This window comes from Erinaceus europaeus, chromosome 3 (assembly GCF_950295315.1).
Source record: "Erinaceus europaeus chromosome 3, mEriEur2.1, whole genome shotgun sequence".
In the NCBI taxonomy this organism is placed as follows: domain Eukaryota; kingdom Metazoa; phylum Chordata; class Mammalia; order Eulipotyphla; family Erinaceidae; genus Erinaceus; species Erinaceus europaeus.
In genome coordinates, this window is record NC_080164.1 from 75,405,424 (window position 1) to 75,423,840 (window position 18,417).

The 18,417-nt window shown below is 45.2% G+C and overlaps 2 protein-coding genes across 3 annotated transcripts; both read left to right on the forward strand.

Annotated features, from left to right (window-relative positions):
• The first annotated feature begins 2,435 nt into the window (after nucleotides 1-2,435).
• INO80B (INO80 complex subunit B) lies at nucleotides 2,436-15,374 on the forward strand. The gene is made up of 5 exons (XM_007523355.2): nucleotides 2,436-2,581; nucleotides 2,806-2,998; nucleotides 3,302-3,420; nucleotides 3,901-4,070; nucleotides 14,761-15,374. Exons 1-5 carry the CDS (start codon nucleotides 2,524-2,526, stop codon nucleotides 15,286-15,288), a joined length of 1,068 nt encoding a protein of 355 aa, XP_007523417.1. The 5' UTR covers nucleotides 2,436-2,523; the 3' UTR covers nucleotides 15,289-15,374.
• Nucleotides 15,375-15,845: 471 nt separating this feature from the next.
• On the forward strand, nucleotides 15,846-18,257 carry WBP1 (WW domain binding protein 1). Of its 2 annotated transcripts, none has more exons than XM_007523356.3 (4): nucleotides 15,846-16,079; nucleotides 17,021-17,123; nucleotides 17,251-17,427; nucleotides 17,584-18,257. In XM_007523356.3, exons 1-4 carry the CDS (start codon nucleotides 16,011-16,013, stop codon nucleotides 18,039-18,041), a joined length of 807 nt encoding a protein of 268 aa, XP_007523418.1. In that variant the 5' UTR covers nucleotides 15,846-16,010; the 3' UTR covers nucleotides 18,042-18,257. The 2 variants fall into 2 exon arrangements, with proteins under 2 accessions (XP_007523418.1, XP_016043759.2); XM_016188273.2 differs by having other exon boundaries at nucleotides 15,868-15,945.
• Nucleotides 18,258-18,417: the final 160 nt, after the last annotated feature.

Below are 18,417 nucleotides of genomic sequence, written 5' to 3' on the forward strand. Positions count from 1 at the left end.
TACTGGGTACTGTCCAGCAAACCATAACAAAGGGACTTTTCAAAGTTAACCCAACTAACAAATAAAGTGATGATAATATTAACTATCGATTGTCTTTTTGAACCCTAAGACAGCAGGAACCTCACATCTCCACTATAGAGCCCCTACTTCCCCCAGTCCTGGAACCCTTGGATAGGGCCCACTTTCCTTTATGCATCTCCCAATCCAAACCAAATAATATTGCATCCACCGATCACAACCTAACCAAAGCAACGATTGCCACCTCAATATGCTTCACCTCAGACTGCATCCAGAGACTTCACGTGTGGAATGACAATCCTTCAACTTCATTACTCGGGTGAGACCTTTCCTTTCATAGTACACTCTAATTTCATCTCAGGTAGTTCACTTTCTAACAAAGTCCCATAATCTAGATATACACCAGTTTCTGTGAGAGAGAGCTTATGTGCACACGTATCCATAAACGACTGCAAAATATATACCTGAAAGCAGAAGTACACTAGAGTTTGCAGTGAGTACCTCCCTAACACTTCCTCTCCACTATTCCAAGCTTGGGATCCATGATTGCTCAACAAATTGTTTGGCCTCATATGTTAACTCTCTTTTCAATCACCAGGTTCCAGATGCCACCAGGATGCTGGCTAGGCTTCCCTGGATTGAAGACCCCACCAATGTGTCCTGGAGCTCAGCTTCCCCAGAGACACACCTTACTAGGGAAAGAGAGAGGCAGACTGGGAGTATGGACCGACCAGTCAATGCCCATGTTCAGCGGGGAAGCGATTACAGAAGCCAGACCTTCTACCTTCTGCAACCCTCAACGACCCTGGGTCCATGCTCCCAGAGGGCTAGAGAATGGGAAAGCTACCATGGGAGGGGGGGGATTATGGGGATTGGGTGGTGGGAATTGTGTGGAGTTGTACCCCTTCTACCTTATGTTTTTGTTCACTAATCCTTTCTTAAATAAAAAATTAAAAAAAAAAAACAAAAAAAAAACACCCAACCAAAAAGAGGTGTGTACTCCTATGTTCATAGCAGCACAATTCATAATAGCTAAAACCTGGAAGCAACCCAGGTGCCCAACAACAGATGAGTGGCTGAGAAAGCTGTGGTATATATACACAATGGAATACTATGCAGCTATCAAGAACAATGAACCCACCTTCTCTGACCCATCTTGGACAGAGCTAGAAGGAATTATGTTAAGTGAACTAAGTCAGAAAGATAAAGATGAGTATGGGATGATCCCACTCATCAACAGAAGCTGACTAAGAAGATCTGAAAGCTACCATGGGAGGGGGGGGATTATGGGGATTGGGTGGTGGGAATTGTGTGGAGTTGTACCCCTCCTACCTTATGTTTTTGTTCATTAATCCTTTCTTAAATAAAAAATTAAAAAAAAAAATTCCATCACACAGAAGTGAAATACATGGTTCAGAAAACTTAAGTAACTTTGAACCCAAGGTTACATAGTTAATAAATGGTGGGACTGGGGTTTGGTGGCAGGTGAAGTGTATTGACTCCCAGCTTGGGAGATGTAGAACTATACCACTGTGACAGCAACAATCCTGTAAATCAGCATATGCTCTGAAGTGATTTAAAAAAAAAGATTGTTTTATTTTTTATGGAAACAGAGAAGTTGAGAGGGAGAGAGAAAGATACCCACAGCACTACTTTACTGCTCATGATGAAGCTTCCTCCCTGAACATGGGGGCTGGTGGCTTGAACCTGGGTCCTTGCACATAGTAACATGTACATTCTATAGGACATGCCATGGCCAGCACTGAAGTGATTTTTTAAAAAAAGAAATGTGTTACCTTTACTGCTACTTATTTATTTATGTATTTTTTACCAGAGTACTGCTCAACTCTGGCTTATGATGGTGCTGAGGACTGAACCTGAGACTTTGGAACCTTAGGCAGTAAAGTCTTTTTGCATAACCATTATGTTATTCCCCCAGGCTATTATTTTTTTTTAAATTTATTTACCAGGGCATTGCTCAGCTCTGGCTTATGGTGGTCTGGGAATTTAACCTGGGAGCTAGGAGCCTCAAGCACCAGAGTCTATTTGCATAACCATCATACAATCTCCTTCACTTCAGCGACAGTTCTTACATACTCTTCTTCCGAAGTGTGAACTCCTCAGGAGCAGGGGGAAATGTTCATATTCGTCTTGTATCCTCTGGACCTAGCTATGAATTTGGTCCGAGGATATGCCCATCATTCTTGAATATGCCGCTAATTGAACTGCCGGCTCCTCGTTCCGGAAGCGAGCGGAGGAGACCCGGCGACGAGAGAGCCACGCCCCCTCCGAGCGAAAGCCACCTCTGAGGACCCGGAACTTTGGTTGGAAGCATGTTGTTTCTGGGGGAGGGTTTTAGCCAGAAAGCGTGCCCCTCACAAACATGGCAGCAACACACCGGATGTAACCCGTTATTCCTCCTCTGGAGTCACTTCTTCCGCGGGGCGGAAGAGGCATGTCTGCTTGTGTCCTAGCCATTTCTACCCTCCCTTCCTTCAGATCCCCATGAGTAAGCTGTGGCGGCGCGGGAGCACTTCTGGGGCTATGGAGGCCCCCGAGCCGGGTAAGCGAGGGCTAGTAAAGCAGCTGAAGTTTCCGAAACAGAGGAGTTCCTTTCGTGCTTCTCGGAGCAACCAGGGGACTTGGCCGGGGAGGGGGGGGAAGGGGAGGAAAGGCGATGCTGTCGTCATGGTAACAGCAAGCACCGCGGGAAAAGCTGGACACCCCGAGGACAGGTGGCCCGACGGGGCTCCCCCTGCCCACTGCTGACAGCCTCTACTTCTGCAGGGGAAGCGCTCGAGTTGAGTTTGGCGGGAGCCCACGGCCACGGAGTGCACAAGAAAAAACACAAGAAGCACAAGAAGAAACACAAGAAGAAACACCACCAGGAAGAGGAGGCCGGTGCCACACAGCCATCTCCTGCCAAGCCTCAACTCAAACTCAAAATCAAGCTGGGCGGGCAGGTCCTGGGCACCAAAAGGTGAGACCAAGAAGGCCAGGGTTTTACTTGGAGGACTCTAAGGCAAAGATAGAAGGAAAAGTTAACAGGGCTTTCTAGAAGACAGTTTGGACACTGACTTCAGGGCCCACGTTAAGGTAACAAAATTCCAAGAAGAAAGACTAAGAGATCGCGTTATCAGGAGTGAATGAGTCTCAGGCATCACTATTGGCCAGAACTGAGCAGCCGTCTGGTTAAAAAAAAAAAGTAGGGAAGGCTGGATGTAGCCACTGAACAATAGAAAATACTTGCTCAATTTACAGAATAGGTTTGCCTTTTCTTCAGCGTCCCTACCTTCACTGTGATTCCCGAGGGGCCACGTTCACCCTCACCCCTTATGGTTGTGGACAATGAAGAGGAACCTATGGAAGGAGTCCCCCTTGAGCAGTACCGGGCCTGGCTGGGTGAGAAGGACTTGGAGGTGGGGAAACTGGGTTTCTTACTATACCTGGTTAAGGGAAATGGGCTGGTTCTGAGGAGGGTGAGAATTTTGAAGATCGTGTTATTCATTTGACTACATTAGGGGATCTCTTCTGTTTGTTTTTATTTTTTAAGCTTTTTAAAAATATTTATTCCCTTTTGTTGCCATTGTTGTTTTATTATTGTAGTTGTTATTGATAATCGTTGTTGTTGAATAGGACAGAGAGAAATGGAGAGAGAAGGGGAAAACAAAGGAGGGGGAGAAAGACACCTGCAGACCTGCTTCACCGCTTGTGAAGCGACTCCCCTGCAGTTGGGGAACTGTGGCTCGAACCCGGATCCTTACACTGGTCCTTGCATTTTGCGCCACCTGCGTTTAACCTGCTGTGCTACCGCCCAACTTCCAGGGGACCCCATCTGAACATTTTACCCCATTCCATTTGTGCTCCAACTTTCCTTTCCAGATGAAGACAGTAATCTGTCTCCCTCACCACTTCGGGACCTGTCTGGTGGCATAGGAGGTCAGGAAGAAGAGGAAGAACAGAGGTGGCTGGATGCCTTAGAGAAAGGGGAGCTGGATGACAATGGTGATCTCAAGAAAGAAATCAATGAACGGCTGCTTACTGCTCGACAAGTAAGTTGTTTCATCCTTTATTCACTTGCCAGTTACTTTGCTAGGTGATGGGGATAGCAGTGGGGAAAAGACAAGCAAGACCTCCAGCTAACATTATTGTTATTATCTTTAATCATTTTTTTAAAATAATTTTTATTATCTTTATTTTGTTTGATAGAAACAGCCAGAAATCAAGAGAGAACGAAGTGATAAGAGAAGGAGAGAGGCAGAGAGACACCTGCAACACTACTTCACCACTTGCAAAGCTTTCCCGCTGCAGGTGGGGACCAGGGACTTGAACCCAGGTCCTTGTGCACTGCAGTGCGTGCGCTCAACCAGGTGCGCCACCACCTGGCCCCTATCTTTATTTATTTAATTTTACTTTATTTATTTATTTATTTATTTTCCCTTTTGTTGCCCTTATTTTTTTTTTTTTATTTATAAAAAGGAAACATTGACTAAACCATAGGATAAGAGGGGTACAACTCCACACAGTTCCCACCACCAGAAATCTGTATCCCATCCCCTCCCCTGATAGCTTTCCCATTCTTTTTTTTTTTTTTATTTTTTTTTTTTATTTTAGGAGGGGTACAACTCCACACAATTCCCACCGCCCAATCTCCATATCCCACCCCCTCCCCCGATAGCTTTCCCATTCTCTATCCCTCTGGGAGCATGGACCCAGGGTCATTGAGGGTTGCAGAAGGTAGAAGGTCTGGCTTCTGTAATTGCTTCCTCGCTGAACATGGGCGTTGACTGGTCGGTCCATACTCCCAGTCTGCCTCTCTCTTTCCCTAGTAGGATGGGTCTCTGGGGAAGCTGAGCTCCAGGACACATTGGTGGTGTCTTCAATCCAGGGAAGTCTGGCCGGCATCCTGATGACACCTGGAACCTGGTGACTGAAAAGAGAGTTAACATACAAAGCCAAACAAATTGTTGAGCAATCATGGACCCAAAGCTTGGAAAAGTGGAGAGGAAGTATTAGGGAGGTACTCACTGCAAACTCTAGTATACTTCTGCTTTCTTACTTTGGTGCCATACTCCAAACTCAATTTCTGCTTTGCGTTTCTACTTTTTTTTTTTTTTACATGCATAACATTCCCCAGATTCCCATTTAGCAATACAACCCCCACTATTTCATTCATCATTTTTCATGGACCTGTATTCTCCCCACCCACCCACCCACCCCAGAGTCTTTTACTTTGGTGTAATACTCCAATTCCATTTCAGGTTCGACTTGTGTTTTCTTTTCTAATCTTGTTTTTCAACTTCAGCCTGAGAGTGAGATCATCCCATATTCATCCTTCTGTTTCTGACTTATTTCACTCAACATGATTTTTTCAAGGTCCATCCAAGATCGGCTGAAAACGGTGAAGTCACCATTTTTTACAGCTGAGTAGTATTCCATTGTGTATATATACCACAACTTGCTCAGCCACTCATCTGTTGTTGGACACCTGGGTTGCTTCCAGGTTTTGGCTATTACAAATTGTGCTGCCAAGAACATATGTGTACACAGATCTTTTTGGATGGATGTGTTGGGTTCCTTAGGATATATCCCCAGGAGGGGAATTGCAGGGTCATAGGGTAGGTCCATTTCTAGCCTTCTGAGAGTTCTCCAGACTGTTCTCCACAGAGGTTGGACCAATTGACATTCCCACCAGCAGTGCAGGAGGGTTCCTTTGACCCCACACCCTCTCCAGCATTTGCTGCTGTTACCTTTTCTGATGTGTGACATTCTCACAGGAGTGAAGTGATATCTCATTGTTGTCTTGATTTGCATTTCTCTGACAATGAGAGACTTGGAGCATTTTTTCATGTGTTTCTCAGCCTTTTGGATCTCTTCTGTGGTGAATATTCTGTCCAATTCCTCCCCCCATTTTTGGATGGGGTTATTTGTTGTCTTGTTGTTGAGTCTGGTAAGCTCTTTATATATGTTGGTTATTAAACTCTTATCTGATGTATGGCATGTAAAGATCTTCTCCCATTCTGTGAGGGGTCTCTTGATTTGGGTAGTGGTTTCTTTTGCTGTGAAGAAGCTTTTTAATTTGATGTAGTCCCATAGGTTTATACTTGCCTTAGTCTTCCTTGTAATTGGAGTTGTTTCATTGAAAATGTCTTTAAAATTTATGCGGAAAAAAGTTCTTCCAATATTTTCCTCTAAGTATCTGATAGTTTATGGTCTAACATCCAAGTCCTTGATCCACTTGGAATTTACTTTTGTATTTGGTGAAATACAGTGATTCAGCTTCATTCTTGTGCATGTTTCAACCCATTGTTTCCAACACCATTTGTTGAAGAGACTCTGCTTTCCCCATGTAATAGTCTGGGCCCCTTTGTCAAAGATTAGATGTCCATAGGTGTGGGGCCTCATTTCTGGGCTCTCAATTCTATTCCACTGGTCAGTGTGTCTGTTCATGTTCCAGTACCAAGCAGTTTTGATGACAATGGCCCTATAATATAGTTTGAGATCTGGCAGTGTGATGCCTCCGGTTCTGTTCTTTTTTCTCAAGATTGTTTTGGCAATTCTAGGTCTTTTCTGGTTCCAGATAAACATTTGTAGCATTTGTTCTATTCTCCTAAAAAATGTGCTTGGGATCTTGATGGGGATAGCATTAAATTTGTAGATGGCTCTGGGTAATATATTCATTTTGATGATGTTAATTCTTCCAACCCATGAGCATGGAATATCTTTCCATTTCTTTGTGTCTTTTTCAATTTCTTTGAGTAGTGACTCATAATTTTCAGTATACAAGTCTTTCACTTCTTTGGTTAGGTTTATTCCTAGATATTTTATTGTTTTTGTTGCTATAGAAAAAGGAACTGATTTCTGGATTTCAATTTCTTCTAACTTAGTGTTTGCATAGAGGAATGCCACTGACTTTTGAATGTTAATTTTATAACCTGACACATTACTGTATTGCCTGATGATTTCCAAAAGCTTCTTGCTAGATTCCTTAGGTTTTTCCATGTATACTATCATGTCATCTGCAAATAAGGAGAGTTTGACTTCTTCTCTTCCAATCTGTATTCCTTTAATTCCTTGCTCCTGCCTGATTGCTATGGCAAGAACTTCCAACACTATGTTGAATAGTAATGGTGATAGTGGGCAGCCCTGTCTAGTACCTGATCTGAGGGGAAATGCTTCCAGTTTTTCACCATTGAGTATGATGTTGGCTGTAGGTTTGCTATATATAGACTCCACTATCTTCAGGAATTTTCCATCTATTCCTATTTTTTGTAGTGTTTTGATCATAAAGGGATGTTGTATTTTGTCAAAGGCTTTCTCTGCATCTATTGATATGACCATGTGGTTTTTGGTCTTGCTTTTGTTGATGTGGTGGATCACATTGATTGATTTATGTATATTAAACCAACCTTGCATGCCTGGGATAAACCCCACTTGGTCATGATGGACAATCTTTTTGATATACTGCTGTATCCGGTTGGCTAGAATTTTGTTCAATATTTTCGCATCTATGTTCATCAGAGATATTGGTCTGTAGTTTTCTTTTTTGGTTGTGTCCCTGTCTGCTTTTGGTATCAGGGTGATGTTGGCTTCATAGAAGCTGGCAGGGAGTATTCCAGTGTCTTCAATCTTCTGGAAGACTTTTAAAAGTAGAGGTATTAGTTCTTCTTTGAAAGTTTTGTAGAATTCATTTGTAAAACCATCTGGTCCAGGACTTTTATTTTTGGGAAGATTTTTGATAACTGTTTCAATTTCATTAGCTGTGATGGGCCTGTTCATGTTATCCACTTCCTCTTTACTTAGTTTTGGAAGTTGGTAGGTATCTAGGAAATCATTCATTTCTTCCAGGTTCTCTAACTTGGTGGCATATAGTTGTTCATAGAAGCCTCGCATGATATGTTGAATTTCTGCAGTGTCTGTTGTGATATCTCCTCTTTCATTTACTATCCGATTTATTTGGGTCTTCTCCCTTTTTTGTTTTGTGAGTCTGGCTAAAGGTTTGTCGATTTTGTTTACTCTTTCGAAGAACCAACATTTACTTTCATTGATCTTTTGTATGGTTTTCCTATTCTCAATGTTATTTATTTCTGCCCTAACTTTAGTAATTTCTGTCCTTCTGGTTGCTTTAGGGTTCCTTTGTTGTTCTTCTTCTAGGTCTTTAAGATGTGCAATCAGGCTGTTTATTTGTGCCTTTTCTTGTTTCCTAATTTGTGCTTGTATAGCTATGAACTTCCCTCTTAGGACTGCTTTAGCTGTGTCCCAAATATTTTGATAGCTTGTGTCTATGAACTCTCGAAACATTTTGATTTCTTCCTTGATTTCCTCTTTGACCCAGAAGTTGTTAAGAAGTGTACTGTTGAGCTTCCACATTTTGGCACTGTTACTAATCTTTGGTTGATTGTTAAGTGTTAGTTTAATTCCACTGTGGTCTGAGAAGATGCTTGGGATGATTTCAGTGCTCTTGAATAGGCTGATGCTGTCTTTGTGGCCTAACATATGGTCTATCCTTGAGAATGATCCATGTGGATTTGAGTAAAATGTGTATTCCAGTTTCTTGGGATGAATGACTCTGAAAATGTCCAATAGTTCTAGTTTATCTATCTCTTCATTTAGCTCCCTTATGTCTTTACTGATTTTCTGCCTGGATGATCTGTCAAGTTGAGATAGTGGGGTGTTGAAGTCCCCTACTATGATTGTGTTACTGTTAATATATTGCTGTAGCTCTTTCAGTAGAAGTTTGATGTATTTAGATGGCTTCTCATTGGGTGCATAGATATTAATAATTGTTAAGTCCTCTTGATTGACTGATCCTCTGAGCATTAAGTAGTGTCCATTCCTATCTTTTTAATTTTATCTATTTTAAAGTCTATCATGTCAGATATGAGAATAGCTGTTCCTGCCCTTTTTTGTGGGCCATTGGCTTAAATGATAGTTTTCCATCCTTTCACTTTAAGTCTGTGTTTGTCTTGTTGCGTTAGGTGAGTTTCCTGTAGACAACATATTGTTGGGTTGTGTTTTCTGATCCATCTTCCTACTCTGTGTCTTTTAATAGGTGAATTCAGGCCATTCACATTTATTGATATCAAAGATTGAAGATATTTTAACGCCATTCTTGTAGAGTTTTAGAGTGTTTTGATATATGTTCTATTTGTGGTGGTCTGGTTGTTTATAGGAAACCTTTCAGAACTTCTTTCAAGGCAGGCTTGGTGATGGTTGCTTCCTTCAACTGTTGCTTGTCTGAGAAGGTTTTGATGCTTCCATCTAGTCTGAATGACAATCTAGCAGGATATAGTATTCTTGGCTGAAAGCCTTTCTCATTGAGCACTCGATAGATATCTTGCCATTCTCTTCTGGCCTGTAGTGTTTGTATGGAGAAGTCCGCTGCTAATCTTATGGGTTTTCCTTTGTAGGTGACTCTTTGTTTTTCTCTTGCAGCCTTGAGGATCCTTTCTTTATCCTTATTCCTTTCCAATCTAAGTATGACATGTCTTGGTGTCTTTAGGTCTGGGTTAATTCTGTTTGGGACCCTCTGGGCTTCTTGAATCTTTATGTCTTTGGTGTTGTCTAGACTAGAGAAATTTTCAGCTATTATGGCCTGGAGAACGCTTTCTTCCTCCCCTTCTCTTTCTTCCTCTGGTAAGCCAATAATGCGTATATTGTTTCTTTTGAAGTCATCCCATAGGACTCTGTTGTTGTTTTCAGCATCTCTTAATCTCTTTTTGACATCTCTTACTTCTTTTTTAGTTGTCTCTAATTCATCCTCAATCTTGCTAATTCTGTCTTCAGCCTCATTGATTCTATTCTCTCTGCCCTCTACTGCTTTCTGGAGTTCATCTATTTTGTTGCCCTGCTCTGATACTGTTTTAGCTTGTTCAGCTAGTTGCCTTCTTAGCTCAGCAATTTCAGCTTTCAGCTCTCTAATAACCATGCGATTATTAGAATTTTCTTCCATATTCTCATTTGTTGTTCCTGCAGTTCTGATTACAATTTTTTCAAATTCTTTACTCACTCCTGTTATTATTTCCTTAGCTAATGTTTGGATGTTGAACTCGTTGTTTTGTGCTTCGCCCTCTGGAGGACTTTTAGCTGGACTCTTGTCCTGGTTCGAGTCTCCATTATTTTTTCTTGTTGTTTTAACCATTTTATATAAGTTAACAGTTTTTTCAATCCCTGAGTTGGAGTTCAGTGGTGTAAAAGCCTTTTTTTTTTCCCCTGTAGGCTATGGTAGCCTGAGGGCTTTTAAACTATCAATAGGCTTCTTGGCTTAATCAATGACTCCTGACCAAGAGATAAAGCAGGGTGTGGCAGAGATAATCCAGTGGTTATGCAAAGAGACTTTCACAGCCCTTCAGCTATGCCACCGAGGTATAGGTCTTCTCCTGAGTTTCCCGGTTAGATCTCTGTGCCCTGGTGTCCCTCCCTGTTGCTGCTCCAGATTCTGAGGGTAGTAGCAATGGAGACTCAGAGCTGTACTTGGTGAGTCTCTGGGGAGTCCTTTCCTCCCTTCAGCTGTCCCCTTGTTGGTGGAGCAGACTGGAGGTGGTGTCTCCACTGACAAACTGTCGAACTGTTAGCAGTCACTTAATCTCTCCTTAGGCCCCTCTCTCCTCTCTGTCACCAGCCACGCGTGTTTGTACTCACGGGTGATTTACTGGGTTTCTGTGGTCATTCTAGTCCTGTCTTGTTTCGGTCCGGGTGGTCTCCTTTGGTATTCCTAGTTGATCCGGGAGAGGAGAGGAGAGGAGAGAAAGCGATCTGCTGCTCGTAGCTCCGCCTCCAGAAGTCGCCCTTATTTTTCATTGTTGTTGTAGTTCTTTATGTTGTTATTGATGTCGTCATTGTTAGATAGGACAGAGAGAAATGGAGAGAGGAGGGGAAGACAGGGGGAGAGAAAGAGAGACACCTACAGACCAGCTTCACCTGCTAAATGTCTTATATTTCTCCTTCTCTGTCTCCCCATCCCCTCTCAATTTCTCTCTGTACTACCAAATAAAATAAAATTAAATTAAAAAATGAAGAAAACAGAACAAATGGCCACCAGGAGTGGTAGATTCGTAGTGCTGGCACTGAGCCCCAGGAAGAACTCTGATGGCAATTTAAAAATTAATAACAACAATAATAATTTTGAAAATACAAAAATAGGGAACCAGGCAGTAGCGCAGTGGGTTAAGCGCAGGTGGCGCAAAGCACAAGGACCAGCATAAGGATCCTGGTTCGAGCCCCCGGCTCCCCACCTGCAGGGAAGTCACTTCACAGGCGGTGAAACAGGTCTGCAGGTGTCTATCTTTCTCTCCCTCTCTCTGTCTTCCCCTCCTCTCTCCATTTCTCTCTGTCCCATCTAACAACAACATCAATAATAACTACAACAATAAAACAAGGACAACAAAAGGGAATAAATATTTAACAACAAGAACAACAAAAGGGAATGAGTAAATAAATATTTTTAAAAACCATTCTATGGGAGTCGGGCGGTAATGCCGTGGGTTAAGCACACGTAGCACGAAGAGCAAGGATCATCATAAGGATCCGGGTTCGAGCCCCGGCTCTCCACCTGCAGGGGAGTTACTTCACAAGCGGTGAAGCAGGTCTACAGGTGTCTCCCTTTCTCTCACCCCTCTGTCTTTCCCTCCTTTCTCCATTTCTCTCTGTCCTAACAATGACGACATCACTAACAACAACTACTACAACAACAATAAAAGAAAACATTTTATTTATTTATTATTGGATAGAGACAGCGAGAAATTGAGGGGGGGGGAGATAGAGAGGGAAAGAGACAGAAAAATAAATAAATAAATAAATATTAAAAAAAAAAAAGAAGAAAATACAAAAATAGTGTGACGGGGGCCAGGTGGTGACATGCCTGGTTGAATGCACATATTACAACGTTCAAGTTCTCAGTCCCCACTTATGGGGGAAAGCTTTGGGAGTGGTGATGCAGTGCTGCAGGTAGCTGTCTCTCTCCTTCTCTATCCCTCTTGACTTCTGACTGTCTCTATCCAATACATAAGTAAAGATAATTTAAAAAATTAAAATAAATAGTGTGATGAACTAGAAGGTGGTAGATAAGAGACATTAGATAGGGTACTCAGGGAAGGCATCAGGGATGATATGATATTCCCAGTACCAGATAAACTGTTCAGGCAGAGACTAGCAGGTACAAAGAAAGTGGAACATGGCTAGTGATGGTTGAGAATAAATGAAAGTTATCTGTGCAGTCATGTATACAGATAAGTGATAGATTTCACTATATTTCCATAGGTTTCTTTGGCTCCTAGCAGAATGGGAACAAAAATAAGGATATACCAGCTAGGTAGCCATTGAAGTGGTCAGGTGGGAGATTGTTATGGCTTGAACCAAGCTGACATTGTAGAAATGAAGAAAAACAGATGAATTCCGGATATATTTTTAGAAGTAGACAGCTATTGGGGATGAGTTGAGAAGGGGGAAGGACAAAGAGTCAGGGAGTCGGGTGGTAGCTCAGTGGGTTAAGTGCACGTGGCGCAAAGCGCAAGGACCGGCATAAGAAAAAAGAATCAAAGGTAACCCTAAAGGTTTATTGTTTTGTTTTTGTCACCAGAACTTTACTGCTCTTGGCCAATTTTTTTTTTTTTTTCAGATCAAAAGAAAGAGACAGAGATAGAACGAGAGAGGGAAAGTCACCAGAGGACCAAATCTTCCTCCATGGTGGTGGGGGCCAGGCCTGAACCTGGGTGGTACATATGGCAAAGCAAGCTTCCTCCCAGGTGAGCCATCTTGCTGGCCATCCATAAATGTTGAGGTTTGGGGTCAGGCCGTGGCACAGTGGGTTAAGCGCATGTGGTGCAAAGCACAGGGACCCGCGTAAGGATCCAGGTTTGAGTCCCCGGCTCCCCACCTGCAGGAGAGTCGCTTCACAGGCGGTGAAGCAAGTCTGCAAGTGTCTATCTTTCTCTCCCCCTCTCTGTCTTCCCCTCCTCTCTCCATTTCTCTCTGTCTTATCCAACAACGACAACAATAATAACTACAACAATAAAACAACAAGGGCAACAAAATAAATACATAAAGAATAAATATTTTTTAAAAAAATATTGAGGTTTGAGTAGTTACTCAGTTGATATGACCCATTCATAGAAAAGGATTAAAATGGGCTGAGTGGGAATACACCCAGTTGAGCGCACATGTGGCAAGGTGCAAGGACCCACGTTCAAGTCCCTGGTCTCCACCTATAATAGCTTCCACAGTGGTGAGATAGTGCTGCAGGTGTCTCTTTGTCTCTCACCCTTTCTGTCTCCTGCTTCTCCTCAATTTCTCTTGTATCTATTTTTACTAAAATAAAAATAAAATGCTAAAGGGATCTGGGCAGTAGCGCAGCGGGTTAAGCGCGTGCTCAAAGCACACGGACTGGCATAAGGATCCCAGTTCGAGCCTCAAGCTCCCCACCTACAGGGGGTCACTTCACAAGTAATGAAGCAGGTCTGCAGGTGTCTTTCTCTCCTCCTCTCTGTTTTTCCCATCTCTCTTGATTTCTCTTTGTCCTATCCAACAACAACAACAGCTATGACAACAATAACAACTAAACAGGGGCAACAAAATGGGGAAAATGGCCTCCAGGAGCAGTGGATTCGTACTGCAGGCACCAAGCGCCAGCGATAACCCTGGAGGCAAAAAATAAATAAATAAAATGTTTAAAAAAATAGTTGCTTTAAGAACAAACAAAAAAGATTAAAACAATATAAAACCTCTAGATATGGGGGTACAAAGTTTGGTAAACCAGGCAGACAGGTAACGTAAACTAATGCTTTTTCCCTTGAGTCAAAGATCTAAAGCCAAATGTCTGAAATAGTATTAGAAACTCCCAAGAGGGGGCAGGTAGTGGCACACCTAGTAAAGTGCACATGTTACAATGGATTAGGACCCTGGTTCAAAACCTCGGCTCCCCACCTACAGGGGAGAAGTTTCAAGAGTGGTGGAAGAGGTAAGGTGGTAGCTCAGCGGGTGAAGCACAGGTGGTGCAAAGTGCAAGGAACAGTGTAAGGATCCTGGTTCGAGCCCCTGGCTCCCCACCTGCAGGGGAGTTGCTTCACAAGTAGTGAAGCAGGTCTGCAGGTGTCTATCTTTCTCTCCCCCTCTCTGTCTTCCCTTCCTCTCTCCATTTTCTCTCTGTCCTATCCAACAGCAAACGACATCAATAACTACAACAATAAAACAACAAGGACATCAAAAGGGAATATATAAATAAAATAAAATAAAGAATTTAAAATAAAAAAGAGTGGTGAAAGTATATTTCTCTCCATTATCCCCTTCTCTCTCAATTCTCTATCTCTATCCAAGAATACATAGATTGATTATTTTTAAAAAATAACTCCAAAAGAGGGTACACATTCCACCCCTTTTCACAAGTTCTGTACTTCTCAGGGCCCACCTTTCATGCCCTCACTGCTATTTCTCGTTTTGGAGAATCTCACACCTTAATTTTCTTTCCATATATGATATATAAATGTATTACATACATATATAAATGTGAATATATTTATAAATATATAAATAACATTTTAACATATATTTTAGCATATACATGTTATTTATTTTGGATAGATATCTGCAGCTCTGCTTCACAGCTTGTCAAGCTTTCCCCCTGCAGGTGGGGACTGGGGTCTTGAACCCTGGTTCTTTCATTCTGTGATGCTTGTGTTCAGCCAGGTGCACCACCATCCAGTCCCACTCTTCATTTTCTGACACCACCCTTTCTTTCTGTCTCCTCAGCGGGCTCTGCTCCAGAAGGCACAGAGTCAGCCTACCCCAGTGCTGCCGCTGCCGGTGGCCACAGGCTGCCCTGCCCCAGCCCTCACCGAGGAAATGCTGCTGAAGCGGGAGGAGCGTGCGCGGAAGCGAAGGCTGCAGGCTGCGCGCAGGGCTGAGGAGCACAAGAACCAAACTATAGAGCGGCTCACCAAGACTGCGGCGCCCAGCGGCCGGGGAGGCCGGGGGGCCGCAAGGGGCGAGCGGCGGGGAGGGCGCACCACAGCCCCAGCCCCCATGGTGCGCTACAGCAGCGGGACTCAGGGGTCCACTCTTTCCTTCCCACCTGGCGTGCCTGCCCCTGCACCAGTGTCTCAGCGGCCAGCAGCATCTGTCCCTCCGCGATGCTCTGTCCCTGGCTGCCCACACCCGCGCCGATACGCCTGCTCCCGCACAGGCCAGGCACTCTGCAGCCTCCAGTGCTACCGCATCAACTTGCAGATGAGACTGGGGGCGCCAGAGGGTCCTGGATCCCCCCTTCTGGCTACCTAAGATCGTTACCTAACTCGGACTCTGCGCCTTATTCCCTGCCCACATAACATTGTCTTTCCCACCTATTAAATTTCATCTGGTGCCTAGACTTGTACAGTATTGGGGGATGGGACGGGCTGGCCAATGCATGGTACACACAGGTTGCCCCAGCTGGACTTGTGTCAAGCCAGGAAGTCAGCCCAGAACCCTCTACGAGACTGGCAAGGGGGCGCCCAGTCTTTGGGACCCCGCCTCTTCCCTCACTCTGGGACTACCTGGTGTGATCAGACATTTGCTGAAATCCCTTTTGGGCCAATCAACAGGAATTTTGCTCTTCCAGGCGGCCGCTCATTGGTCTATAACCCCAAATCTGTTCTGTTGCTCCTGTTGGCTGATGCTGCTGTCAGTCAGGACCGGGCCGGCCCTAATTCCACTCTTTGTCTGTGTGAGCTCTTGTTGTCTGGGCGAGGGGTGAGAGCACTGCTGGCGATTGGTCGCGGGGGGAAGCCTCTGTTCCGCTCCCATTGGAGAGTCTGTCGGAGGGTGGTGCTGATTGGTAGGAAAGAGCAACCTGGGTCCTAGTTGGCAGAGCTCTCCCCGGATGGAAGCTCCGGCCGCAGAGTGATGGTGGCGGCAGCGAAGATGGGCCGGGCGGGGACCATGGCGGTGGCAGCAGAGGTGGCAGGGGCGGGGCGGCTGATGGTGGAGGAGGCTCTGGTCTTCGGGGGGCTGTAGGTGGAGGAATGGCTCGGGCCGGCAGCGGGAACAGCAGCGAGGAGGCCTGGGGAGCACTTCGGGTGCCGCAACAGCAGGTATCCCAGCAGCTCCAGAAATCCATCGCGACAGCCATTTATTTCTCTTTCCTTGTCCGCTCCTTGGGGGGAGTGGGAGAGGGGAGGAGCTCGGATTAAAGGTACTGTGAAGTTCTTAAACATGTCTGTTCCACTCTGTCTAAACTTTGTAAGGTAGATGCAGTTGACCTGACTTTGCAGGCTCCTAGACCCTCATCTCATGTTTGCATTAGTAGCTTGCAGTGGCTCCCCAGTGACCAGAGCCATAGGAAGGCTCCCTCCGTCTTACAACAGTTGTTTGTGTTTTTTTTCTGTATACCTATTGCCTTAACAGTCTGACCGCGGCTTCTCATGAGGCTGCAACCTGGAAAAGAGCTGGAACCCAGACTCCCGCCCTGGGAGTCATCCTTCATCCGCAGCAATCCCATCTGGTTGGGAGCATTGCTCTGCGGCTCAACGCTGCCCCTGCACTTCCCTAGGAAGCCTGAGACCCAGGGGTGCAAAGATCCAGCTTGGGGGTTGGGAGTGTCAGACTGTGAGGGATGATGAAAGCAGTTTAGCTCTGGAGGAAATTACCTTGAACCCCATACCCTTTGAAATGACCTAGACATCTTTTGGTGGCTGCCAAAATACTCAACAGAGACGCCTTGGGGCCTGGGGGCAGGCTTGAATGTTATCAGCCTCCTATATGGAAAGCTGAAACCTGCCTCTTTGTACGTCCACCCCTTATGTCTTGTTTTCTAGACTGATTCTGCCTATTCCAGATCCTCATCTCTCTTCACAGCCCTTGAGATATTTGAACACTACTCAGTATCACTCTTTCCCCCTCCATAGACATCTCTTGAGTTTAACTTGATTCACAGGGTGGAATTGTGTCTATGTGTGTACAGGGAGTGGGCAATGGCAGTATCTTGGGTTTGGGCTGGACTCTCCCTTGGTTCTAAGTACCTCCTTGCTTCCAGCTTCGAGAGCTATGCCCAGGAGTGAACAACCAGCCCTACCTCTGTGAGAGTGGTCACTGCTGCGGGGAGACCGGCTGCTGCACCTATTACTATGAGCTCTGGTGTGAGTCTTCAGCGGGTGCTGTTCTCAGGCCCCTCTATCCACCTTCCCTTGAACCTCAGACCATCTATATCAGGTACTCTCTTCTGCATGGGAGGTAGCTAAGACACTGTCTTCTCATCCCCTGCAGGGTTCTGGCTGCTCTGGACTGTCCTCATCCTTTTTAGCTGCTGCTGTGCCTTCCGGCATCGACGGGCTAAACTCCGTCTACAGCAACAGCAGCGGCAGCGTGAGATCAACTTGTTGGCCTACCACGGGGCATGCCATGGGGCTGGTCCTGTCCCTACTGGTTCACTTCTCGACCTCCGTGAGTGACTCAAGGCTTTGGGTTACCAGCAGGTCCTCTGAAACCAGGACCCTGAATCACCCCCACATATCAAAGCACATTTTCCTGCTCCCTAATAGGATAGAGATCATTAGCCTAGCCCTGGTTGCCTTCAACCAACCATAATTCTTTTTACAGGCCTCCTCAGCACCTTTAAGCCCCCAGCCTATGAAGACGTGGTTCACCGCCCAGGCACTCCACCGCCTCCTTACACTGTGGCTCCAGGCTGCCCCTTGACTACTTCCAGCGAATGCACCTGCAGTTCCTCCGCATCTGCCTGCCCTGCCCAGCTCGAGGGAACAAACATGGAAGGTGTTTCCTCCCACCAGACTGCCCCCCATCAGGAGGATGAGCCTGGGGCAGGGGTGAACCCTGCCTCTACACCCCCTTCCTGTCGCTATCGCCGCCTGACTGGTGACTCGGGTATTGAGCTCTGTCCTTGTCCTGACTCCAGTGAGGGAGAGCCAGTCAAGGAGACTAGGGCGAGTGTCACCCTGCCAGACGTGGAGGGCCATCCCCTTTGTGCACTGCCCCTGGACCCCATCCCCCAGGTCTCTTCTGTGGAGTTGGCTTCCAATGAGGCAGCTATCCCATAAGTAGTTTGGGGAAGGTGGGTGGGTTACTTGCCTACCAGAAAGAGCCCTGATCCCAATGTCTTGAGTTCTTGGCCTTTCTCTGCTCTCCTAGAATCTGTTTGAAAGGGCTGAAGCCCCAAGGAGAGGGGCAGTGTTTGGGGGATAGTGCTAGCTAGCTCAGCCCCCCCAAAAATACACAGGAGCCTTTGATCTCATTAAAGAGATGTGAACCAGCTACTTGTGGATTTGGGTGGACTAGAACTCAACTCATCTCCATGGATGATGGGGAGGGGGAGGGCTGAATGGTGGGTGTAGCTACTTTTTTCACCTCTGATGACCAAGAGTCAACTTTAAGGCTTAGACTGGACTAAGACCTCTTAGGGAGGCACAACTGGCA